Source organism: Tachysurus fulvidraco, chromosome 13, assembly GCF_022655615.1.
Source record: "Tachysurus fulvidraco isolate hzauxx_2018 chromosome 13, HZAU_PFXX_2.0, whole genome shotgun sequence".
NCBI classification, from domain to species: Eukaryota; Metazoa; Chordata; class Actinopteri; order Siluriformes; family Bagridae; genus Tachysurus; species Tachysurus fulvidraco.
The window spans coordinates 9,768,416-9,780,813 of NC_062530.1; the positions used below are offsets into that span (position 1 = coordinate 9,768,416).

Genomic DNA, 12,398 nt, shown 5'->3' on the forward strand with positions numbered 1-12,398 from the left:
AGCCTTTCTAAAGATTTTTTTTTAATTATTATTTCCATATCAAAAAAGAAGCAGTGGTGTAGTGTGTAGTCTGAAAATAGAAAGTTGTAGTATTTAATCTTATAATTTGTAAATACATCCAAAAAGATAAAGATAAACAAAGAATGATCATAGATATATTAAAGCACAACTCCTAGTGGTGCTGAGTGAGACTTATATAACCAAATCAGCTTTTGTGTAAACTAGAGTGTTTTATCAAGCACATCTCACTTGAAAATACCACTAGTAACTGCCTTCGACTCTTTTTTAAATTTAAATCATGAAATGAGTCTCATGACTGAATGAGTCTCCAGGTTGTTTGCTCCCAATGCATATGTATGATAAACCCCTGTGCTCCCTGGCTAATTTATATATATATATATATATATATATATATATATATATATATATATATATATATATATATATATATATATATATATATATATATAGTGCATGGAGTTAAGTTTTATTACATGTTAGTCCCATCCATTTACCCTCTTTTTTACTAGCTCTTCAGTTTCTATTGTATTGTTGTAGCATGAACATTAACCTGGTGTTATATTTTTCTGTTGATGGAAAAAGCTTTATGTAGCAACAAGTTTCAAATGTATCTGGGAAGGCTTTCCATTAAATTTTGCAGTGTGGCTCTGGTGATTTGTGCCCATTCAGCCTCAAGAGCATTAGTGAGGTCAGGTATTGATGTCGAGTGAGGAGGCCTGGGGCACAGACAACATTACAGTTTATCCCAGAGGTGTTCAGTGGGATTGAGGTCTAGTCTCTGTGCAGGCCACTTGAGTTCTTTCTCTCCTGATCAACAGGCTTTTAGCAGTTTTAGCAGCTTCTGTGATATCTACAATGGCCTTCTTTTTATTTGTGCCTCTGATGCTTCACAGTGGGCATGTATTGAGCTTCTATACAAACTGTAGGATTCAAGAACCTTGGCTCCATACAGACATTGTCACAAAGCAGCTTCACCAAAAGCAAAAATCACCCTGACAAAACATTGGGAAGCCTTGAAAGGAACCAGATTCTAATTGGAACGCACTCTATTCTCAGTAGTTTATGAGATTATAAGTTGTTACCGTACAAATTGAAGAAGCGTATATTATACTTGATATACTTATTCTACTGCACAGGGCTGAGCTTAAACTTTTGGGACACGTGAACATTAGGGCATCCAAATCTTGAAAGTAACATAGTGACCTTGAAAGGTCATAAAAGAATCGATTTTTAGATAGCATCCAACACACTAGCTGGCAGAATTTATAATAAGGGATAATTACCCTATGGTTGCTCTGGATCTGACATGACCTTGATTATGATAAAGCAGCTATGTAAAATGTGACCTTTAGATGTGACTTTCTTGGAGGATCTCAGCACACATACATACTCACAAACACACACAATTAATTAATTGCAAATTGTATTTTCAATTGCTTTTCTATTTGTAGATGCATACATTGTGAAATAATTCCAGTGAAAATGTAAATTAAGGTCTTACCTTAATTTGCATTTTTGTTTACACAAATGTACAATGTCTAGCAAATTTCAAATAGATTCCAGTTGCATTTCCACATCTTAAGAGTTATGACCTTGTCAAAATAGCAATAGCAATTACACTGTTTCCATTTCACTTCCTCTGCATCATATATGGCGCATGCCAAAATTTAACTGGAATCACAGTTCCCCTTTCATTTGCATTTCCAATGTCTTACGCAGACACCTGTCAATCACTGTGAGGGCTGGGAGAATACTATGGGGCGTGTTCTTATTATCGGCCAGCAGGGAAAATGTCCTGAATAGACGACTGTGCCAATGCTTTCGCATATAGATACATTCTTAACAGCTTTATTATCTAAATGAAGAATGGTCTTGTTATATCTTTTATCTTTTAAGTAATTACTGTCACATTGTTTTCCAATAAATATTTGCATGACAGAGTCCAGATGGACTTCTGTCTAAATCAATCACCAGTCTATTCCAGTAAACTATACAGATTGGAATGAAGAGAAAATAGTTTTGAAATAAAGAACAAACAGTATTATTACCATAAATTATACAAATAAAACAAAGTTGTACAAATGAGGTTGAGTAAATAAGAAACAGAAGGGGTGTTCAGCACATTTTTCTTTTAGGCCATTGACCAAAAGGCGCTCTGAAATGCAGCACTAAGGAAGTAAAATAGCCAACAGTGTAATTGCTATAGCTATTTTGATATGACAGGGTCATAACTTATAAGACATGGGAAATGCTATTGCAAATGGACTTTGCTTTTCCCTTTGAAATTTGGCAGACATTTTATGTTTGTGTAAACGAAAAAGAAAACTGTGATATGAGATTTGCATTTTCATTTGAATTAGGTCACAATTTATGCATTCACAAATAGAGAAGGCAATTGCAAATACCGTTGCAATTAGTTTTGAAAATAACGCAGAAAATGCTTCCATATTTGTGATGCAGCATCACACATGCCTTCAAATATTAATCTGCTGACAAACTGAATCACTAAATGCTGCAAAATGTGCCTCGGTTTTGCTAAATAGGATGACCAAGGAAGTGGAACCATGTCCTTTCAGTGTGCACTTTCCCTGTTTGTTTCAAATAGACAGTTCACACACATCAATACATCAAACATACACTTAAATTTGACACCAACTGGACCACCAGCTTCTGTTTTATCTTTTTTACCGAGGAGAAATGTGAAAAGAAAGTGGACTACAGGAAACAAAGGCAAAGAGAAATCCCACTTGGAGGATCAAAAACCAGGCACTTCATACTCAAGAGGTCACAGATGCATTATGGTTAAAAGACAAATGCCTTTAGTGGCTGCCAAGCCCGAAGGCCAGCTCACACCCAAAAGAGTTGTTTCAGAAACTCTCTCTCTCTCTCTCTCTCTCTCTCTCTCTCTCTCTCTCTCTCTCTCTCTCTCTCTCTCTCTCTCTCTCTCTCTCATACACACACACATAGTGTCTAATCCCAGAAAGACACTTCAAAAGGATCTAGCCTTCAGCGGGGGAAATGAAGCACACAGCAATGTTCAATTAACAAGTCCTTTTCATGTTTTCTTCTGTTCTCTTGTGTTTGTTGTTCTTGTTTACTTCAGCTCTTATTCTCTTTATCGTCACATCTACACACAGAGTGCTGTAGTGTCAACACTAACAATAAAGTGCAGGCTTATCAGCCTATGAGGTCCTATGTGAGATAAATTGCTCATGGTTGGAGTAGACAGGACAAGACATGTGGGTTCAGGTAAGGACAGGAGCAGGGGTAAAAAATAGCCGAGAAACAATGATAAATAAAAGGATAGATAGATAGATAGATAGATAGATAGATAGATAGATAGATAGATAGATAGATAGATAGATAGATAGATAGATAGATAGATAGATAGATAGATAGATAGATAGAAAATCTTAATTAAAAACATTTAGATATTTGAAAGTTAAACACTAGTTACTTTTAAAGCTGCTCAAGTATTAACTGATGATATACAGTATCATGGAACTGAAGATTTTCATTTCAAAGAAGCATCAAACATTTGTCGAAAAATATCACTCAAAATAAAAAAAGGTGTGATGGTCATTCTGTATGTATGAGTAACGGCATGAAATTTGCTAATGAATGAACCATAAGTAAATTACGATGTAATTAATATCATGTAACCTGCTGCTAGCCCATTTATACTGGCAACTGGAAGCAATGCTAGTTTCACCTTTCATTATGAAACAGACTCAGTTCATTAAATATAGTCAGTTCAAGATATATCATCAGTTTCAAATTAGACAGATTCCTTCAGGCGATACAAGTTTTTTTTATATGTCTTTGCTCTAGCATATCTTTCATACAGCATTTTTTTACAGAGGTAGGGCCAGGGGTATTCATCAAGTCTGACTACATTGTGGAGAATGAGACGATCACTTCACTTGATAAATTGGCATGATTGGCTGAATAGTTTTCTTCTACACTGATTAATTTGATTGGATGCTATACAATAAAATGCCTGGATGCTAAAATGAGCCTAGTCTATAGTTATATAACATCATTGGCTAGACAAGAGAAGAACAGACCTTTGTTACTGTTTATAGAAGGTCTAAATAAAATATAAGGAATAATAATATCTAAAGTAACATTTAAATACACAAGAACAATACTTATGCATAATATTGATATAGTATTTTTAGTCTAAGGCAGGAGAGTATGTGTGAAAAGTAGAACACAGGGATGGTTAGTGAACTATAATTTAGAAAATATGTGAATCTCAGTAAAGAAGAGGTGATGAGAGGTGGTGTATCAAACCTGGGACATTACCCCACATTCATTTCTTAAACTTGTTTTCCTTTATTTTCCTCCCTTCCTTATTTCTTGTTGATTTAATTATGATTATTAATTTTACATTTGCATTTCTCATCAGCAAATCATTTATTCTTCTTTTTTTTTGTTGAGATTTGTCTCTAGATTCCTTCCCACTCTGTTGGAGACTCTGATCTCTTCCTCCTGGATCCCTCTGAGTGTATGTGAAATAAGCTGGCAGACTTCCATCAGTTTCTGGGTGACAGACTAAAGAAAGTAGGATCAAGGAGTCAGCTAGAGTTTTGGGAAGTACCCATTCTTCAAGTAAACTTTACGTTTACTTGCTAATCCCAGAGTGTAAGTTCTAAGCCTTGTATAGTGCTTCCTGTTTCTACTTCCACTGTTGGACCTTTTTCTTTTTCTTTTTATTACTCTCTGCATTTCCCTTTGGCTTTATTATATCCCAGCTACTCATGTTCTGACCATTGCCTCATTAGTTTAAATGTTCATCCTATGTTCAAATGGATTTCCTCAGGAGTCTCTGACTTCCTCTGATCTCCCACACCACTCAGGTGGGTGGACTGGCAATAATTCTAAATTGCTTCTAGGTGCAAATGTGTGTGTAAAACGTGTACAGAAAGGACGGGTGTGTATAGGCGAGTACATGAGCAGGGCATGTACATGATGACATGATGATAGGTATGTACAGGTTGGGACAGATGTCTAATGATGATGACAGGTAAGGACAGGGAAGGACAAATAGATAAACAGATAGACAGATGATAGATAGATAGATAGATAGATAGATAGATAGATAGATAGATAGATAGATAGATAGATAGATAGATAGATAGATAGATAGATAGATAGATAGATAGATAGATAGATAGATAGATAGATAGATATAGAAATGAGGACAGGCGTGTACAGACCTGTACTACATTTCAAGTGTAAATATTCCTGTGAATTATTTATGAAGAAATTAGGTCATATGCAGTTTGATCTATTGGTTCAATTGTGTGGAGAAGAATCTAGGCCTTCATTAATAAATATAAATTAAATTTTAAAATGTTATCATTTCACTTTATCATTATCATCATTAATTTATCGGTTTTCTAATATTCTTTTTATTCATGTAAAGCTGATTTGAAACAATGTCCCTTGAAAAACGGTGATTGAACTCATCAAGATTATATATACAAACGTATAAACACAAAAAGTGGAAATTATAAACAAGAAAAAAGAAATATAGTTTAGATTTGTGTGTATATTAACATTCAGCTGGATTGTGATGTAGTATAGACAATAGTGGAAGGAAATCAGAGAACCTTTTCACAGATAATAACTCCAGCTAAGGATCAAATCAGGCAACTTGGAGCTCTAAGAAGCCACTGTGCCACAGATCTCTGAATGTAATTAGTGTTAAACTACTGCATTTTCTCATGTAGATCAAAAAGTAATGTTAGTGGCACTATCTTTTTTAGAAGTACTAAGAGTAGATTTTCTGAGATCTGGGATAACAAGAACGTTGATAACGGGACATATTCCTCTGACATCATCCTGTGATGATTTTTGATTATTTGGGTTTGAAGTAATGCTCTCTGATATTGTCACGATTGATTGTCATGATTTCATACTGATAGTTCTTTGAAAACCAGCAAATTATATCTTACATTTTGTAGATCAGGGTATTATGAATAACTCTCACATTTTTTTCTTAATTGAAATGAGAATTGAATATATTTAGAATATTTCAAATCAAATGACATTGCTAGATAAATCTGAGCATTATTTAGTTTACATCATGTGTTATGTTCAATATGCACTCTCTGCACTCTCACTCATACATTATAATATGATTAGAGCTAGTACACAAATCACTGTTTGACTGCATTATCAGTGACCTGGTAAACTTGCAACAATGAAAACAAGGACGGTGAAAATAATGTAATGTGTATATTTTTTAGTAAATTGATAAAAACCCTATATTTTGGATAATACCCTGATGGCATCACTATATACAGACACAGAATGTAAAAGTAAGAACCAAAACCTATTTCTTTGAAAAAAAAAAAATCCCTCTATCGGAAAAAAGGGGGGATATCTAGTGTAAGGATTGCTTTTTAAACACAAAGTGTTTTTTTTTTTTTTCATTTTAGCTCAATAAGCAGTTTGTGAGTTATGAAACTTGGAAGACAAATACAAATGCATTTATCAGACTCAAAGATTTAACTTTCATTGCCTTACACTGCACACCTGGAGCCTTTGCATCTCAAGGCATTTGGGGCACAAGGGCACAACCTACTGTATCACAGGGCACAATTACACACACTCTTATATGCCCATTCACATGCTACAGACAATTTAGTGATACAATTCACCCTACAATGCATGTCTTTGGAATTGGGAGAAAACCACTGAATCACATGGATAACATGCAAAATACAGGCACAAAGATCTGTATCACCTTAAGTGTTACTGATGGCCAGGTCCCCATAAGAGAAATAAATTCAGTCATAAATATTGTTCTAAAGACTGTTTGTCTGTGGTTGTTTACTGTAACTGTACTGTCACGCTAACAAGCAAAAGGCTGGCTGAGTTTTGCTTTCTCACCAACAGACAGAACAGTCAGACAACGTGGTTCTTACCGCTCCTGACCCAGTGTGCTGCATGTGCACTGTGTGTGACGGTGTAACAGCAGCGATGGCGGTTCTGCTGTAACTCACTCCACCTGATACTGATGGCAGCATTTTGTTCCACACCTGCACTTGGCCTCTCGAACAGAGAGATCACAGCTGACCTAAAACACATCGCATTCACCTAAAAAACACACATAAAATACACACAGTATATAACTAATACACAAGAACTCAAAGCAGGCAACAGGACAGTGTACTGAAGGCACTGTCCTGGGAATACAGGTGAGGACAGGCATGTATATGTAAAAGAGGACAGTAAAAACAGCATTAGCAATAAACACTGATATATCTAGTAGCCTAATTCAAACACGTATGTAAAAGGTCCTAGAAATTTTTTTTAAGTTTTTGGCTTCAGAATAGTTGCATGGAAAACTTACATTTAGTTAATCAAGTTCAAATAAAGTTTAAATGCAGTATTCTGGCTAGCTTTTTGCTAACTGCTCACGTAGAGAGCAGAAAAGACAGATTTATCACAAAAACTTGCTACAACAATGCTCAGGCATTCCACATTAGTCATTACCTCTCTAGCTTATCCCCAAACACCCCACCTTTGCAGTTAATCAATAGAAAAGAGGCCTTTATTTGTCACCTATACATTTTTAGCACAGTGAAAGTCTTTTTTGCATACGGCAGCTTGTTAGGATGATGGGGTCAGAGCACAAGGGCAGCCATGATACAGCACCTCTGGAGAGTTTAGTGGTTTAGTGCCTTGCTCAAGGGCCTAACAGTGGCAACTTGGCAGTTATATACTGTCCTATATATAAAACTGTTTATAACTTTCAAATATAACTATAATATCCATGTTTTCTTCCAGCCAGTAACTCTGGACTGCTTCTCAAAGCAGGTTTATGCACAGAGGCAGTGTAGAAATAACAGATGAAGGGAAGTGAAAGGAAAAATCATTTCAAAGCTCACCTGTCCTGCAACATCTCCAAAGCTGAGCACGGCGTGTTCAGGTCTCTCAGGATCATACCAATAATGGATGCAGATGGGAGTGTGACGCAGACTATGAATTTTATACTGACAGCTGAACTCTTTCTTAGAGAGCAGATCATAAAAGCAGATCTCCTTACTGGTGAAAGAAACAGCAAGCTAATAAGGATGAGAAGACAGGACAGATAGACCAAATTACTTATTTCTTATGCACATACAAAATAACTCATACTGATATGCAGAAAATAAAGAGGGGGCAACAGGGAATATCTTATTGACATAACACAATGAACTAAGTACTCTAAACAGACCAGAAAGCAAAACCATATTTCATTCACTAAATAATTGCATTCAAATGACTGTGGCAGTGGCAGCTTGGTGGTCCTGAGGCTTGAACCATCCTTTTGATCACCTGGAGCCTTAACCACTGAACCATCATTCGTAGAGTTAATAAGCAGAGCTGCTGCTAATCAGAACAGAATACAGCACGCATAAATAAACACAAATAGGAGAAGCAAAAACATTGCATCTATTCAACTTTCATAATATCAAATGCATTCATTGACAAGAAGGAGTGTGTTTATACATTTGTATATGTATTTATAGCAATGTATACACTGATCAGCCAATACAGGGGTACATAGTGTTTCATTAAAGTGGTAACTGCTAAGGGGTGTATGTATTAAGCAGCACATGAACAGTCAGTTGAAAGTTGGAAAATGGTGCAAGCATAAAAATCTGAGTGACTTTGACTAGAGCCAAATTGTGATGGCTTGACCTCTGGGACGGACCTCTTTCCAAAACAGCAGTGATTTGTACCTCAAGTACATCATGGGTGCCCAAAGGTCCTGGCATTCATGTAGATGCCCATGTAGATTATTATTGATTATTTTACATTATTATTGATATTTTACAACAGAGGCTGACAACTAAGTAGTTTATCCTGCTTACTTGCTGAACTATACAATGGAGTATATTCCTATTATACTAGAGTGAGAAAATAGTGTGTTGTTCTCCTACACGTAAATACTAAGCACCTTATACTTTATACCTTATATATGCAGTAAATAGTTAATAAGTGGAATGTCTCTGTGTATGTATTTACCTTGTGGACGTTGGGCAGCACCACCATACCCGTAACCCAGAGGTCTTTGGGTTTGACTGAATCATTGTCAATTTTGTGGCTCTTGAGCAGTGTTAGATTCTCAGCCCACACAGCCATCATGCCCTCTTTACTCACACTCAGATAACGGCCTCTGCCCAGGTCTACCAGACTCTGTATTTGCCCTCTGTGAGGGGCAGACATAAGGCGAGGCGGACACCAACGTGGCACTGCAGACATTGTAGCTTGCTCTTGTTTCTCTGAAAGTCCCAGAAGAAGATAAGATGCTAGGTGATTCCAGTCCACCCAGCCCTCCCTGGACACGTCCACACTGTCAAATAAACGCTCGTATTCCTCCCGTGAGCCACGGCCAATCATGGAGTAGAACTTGTCTATAAATTCCTCCCGCTGCATGGTTACTGCATCACTAGAGCCACTACATGACTGGAATTAGAATTGGAATCAAATATTCAACCTGGTTCTGGTACTGTAACTTGAGCAAAGAAATATAAGAATAACTATAGTAGGACAGGAAGACTGAATGTCAAAGAACTGTTTCTGTTTAAGAAAGATATTATTTACCATATACCTGAATACTGAAGCTAATAATCACTTGTTTATCATTATATCACTGGGTACTGGCTTTTGTGGAATCCCATTTATGCTTAAATTACATCAACATAAAAATGCATAATTAAATAGATAAATAAAATGTCCTTGTTGCTAGGATTGTTTCAAATAATTATTTCATATAATGTATTTTTTTAACTTCAAACATCTTTCTGAGAGTTATGAGAGTTTTCCAGTTGGTGGGCAATGTATAACACCTTCTCACCAAAAAATATGTTATTTTAAAGGATGACGTATAAATCATTAAAGTGTATAAAACAGAGGGTTTCTATTTAATGATGTCAATTTCACTATTTATTGAATGAATATTGCATGCTGCTAAATTTTTGCAAGTACCTATTTAGTTGAAGGTTGTCTTTTATTTATTTTAGTCAAAAGTGAAACTCCATACCTGCTTTTCTAAACATAACGTAGATAAAAAAATAAAATTGAAAGATTAAGAACTCCCTAACCTCATAATCCAAGCTTCTTTATTCATTCAAACACACACACATTCTGTAAAGTGCACACACACGCACACACATTAAAATACTGTCTCGTCTTCCCCTCTAAAGCTCACTGATCTCACCTGAAACAGACTCTGCATCTTGATGAAGTCCTCTATACTCAGTTGACTCTCAAGCATCTCCTCCTCCCTTACTGTTGCCATGGTTTCAGCTGTCAGTCAGGCCTAAAGGACACAAGCGTGCAACTCCTTTTGGGAAAAAAATGCCACAAAGATCATAAAGAGACTATCTCTTCTGCCCAGAATCAGATTAGACAGAGATACAACAGCAAGGTGAGTGTGAATGAATCAACATTGCAATGATGCATTGATTAAGGTTATAATTCCTATAAATAATATATACATTTTTGTAAGTATATTTTATTCAGATATTTTACTTAACAAATTACAATAAATGGAAACAAAAAACACAGACAAAAAAACACCTTGTGTTGCACTTGAGAACCCTTAAGATGCATGCAATTAAATAAATCAAAACAACGTTGGGTTAAAAAAATCCACAGGGGCAGCTCTATCCATCAAAAGAATATCTACAAAGAAACTTAAAAAAATGGACTTCAGAGAATGAATAGGCTTTAATATGAAATTTGAGAACTGTCTTTTTAGCAGCAGTTGAGTAAGCCAGTAGTATTTTCTTGTGAAGTGGGTTTAGATTGAAAGATCTAAGTCATCTCCGAGTAAGAATAATGCTGCAGATATAGGAAAATCTTTTTCTAAAAGAGATGACATCAGTTCTGCAGCAATTTCCCAAAGATGTCTAAATACATGGAAAAAGTTGCCAAAAGCAGTTGAGGATATATTTAGAACACAAATATTCAGCAGATTACTTTTCATTTGAAATTAAGATGTTCCATGTACAAATTCAGAATAAATCAACTAGTGAGCAATATATTTAGATGAAGCGAATACATTCTTCCAAAGAAGATCCCAATCCATTTCCCTGTTAGCTTAATACAAATCCTAACACCATACCTCCACTATCTCATTCAAGCATGAGAAATAAACTTATTATAAATATTGAATACAAAACTCTGGGAACATTAGCTGACTTAAAAAGATCAAAGGGTGGCTTTCTGTGAGACTTTGCATAAAGCGAAGAATCACAGATGGTATAAGTGTGTTTCAAGTCAAGAAATGGTGCCTTGTCACTAAAGATGTGCACGAAAGTAAGAATACTTGCCTTAGACACATTCATTTTCATCTTTTTATACCCAAAAACTAGGAAGTCATTCTTTGAGGTGAATCAGGAAGCACTGAGGTCTGTCCTCAAAATGCAATACTTCTATACCACATAATACACTGTTATATATTGTATACTGCATACCATTTTATTAATTGTATGAGATATGCTATATATTATTCATGGGTGTATTTGGTTTGATTATTGGGGGTTAAAGTGTAAATAGGTATGCTTCCCGCTATAATTACATTTAAAAATGAATTCATTTTTTTTTTTAAAAATCACATCTTTATAATGTGCAGTGCCTTTACATAATTTCCTTCTGCTTATTATATATTTTTTTATATCTACCCATCCATCCATCTATTTGTCTAATCTGTCATACACAAAAATCTATGATCAAATAAATGTTTCATTAAAACAAATTACGCAGAACATAATGAATGCACACTGTAACTGATTAAACCTTATACAGATCATTTATTGTGAGATTTTTATATATCACTGTAGTGCAGGCAGGGCAACATCTGAAAAAAAATTCAAATAAAAATTGAAAGCGAAACATATAGTGTAGTCATTTCTTCTCTGCACGATATGACATGCAGTGTGAACAACCTTGTTGTTGCTGAAAATAATGGGAACTATTAAAATTACATTTAGCTAACATAGCACAAGCTTGTTTATAGTGTCGTTAGCTTGATTACACCAAATTATCCTACCTCCTTCTGAGTACATGTTTTATTTTGTTACTGTCCCTCTCTGACCAGCCATGCAAAACAGATCGCTGAGCAGCACTTCACTTCATATTCACAGCTTTGAAATGGCAGTAATCATACATTGCTTTTGGCGTTAGCAACTTGTGCAACAAAGTGGGGCTTTTATAGTATTTTTATCTGATTTAGTATAACAAACGATTACAAAATCCAATGATGGTACAAAATATATTACTTTAACATATTTTACAGTCAATTTTCATATAAATATTAGCTTGTAATTGCCAGCACTGATTACCCCACCCTCTTCCTGACTCAGGAAACT

General features: G+C 35.4%; 1 protein-coding gene across 5 annotated transcripts in view; it reads right to left on the bottom strand.

The window, feature by feature from the left end:
- The window catches only part of LOC113656705 (WD repeat-containing protein 49), a 41,296-nt gene that overhangs the window by 27,368 nt on the left and 1,530 nt on the right, over window positions 1–12,398 (bottom strand). For 4 of the 5 annotated variants that reach the window (XR_007144756.1, XR_003443977.2, XM_027168055.2 and 1 more), the window contains exons 2-5: window positions 10,244–10,369; window positions 9,049–9,489; window positions 7,926–8,102; window positions 6,960–7,131 (exon numbers count right to left, since the gene is read on the bottom strand). Coding sequence is in view for 3 of the 5 variants with exons in the window: in XM_027168055.2 (XP_027023856.2) it covers window positions 6,960–7,131; window positions 7,926–8,102; window positions 9,049–9,489; window positions 10,244–10,324 (871 nt within the window). In the remaining 2 variants the exon portion in view is untranslated. Of the gene's footprint in view, window positions 1–6,959; window positions 7,132–7,925; window positions 8,103–9,048; window positions 9,490–10,243; window positions 10,372–12,398 lie in introns of those variants that run through there. The other variant, XM_027168057.2, reaches the window with a different exon arrangement.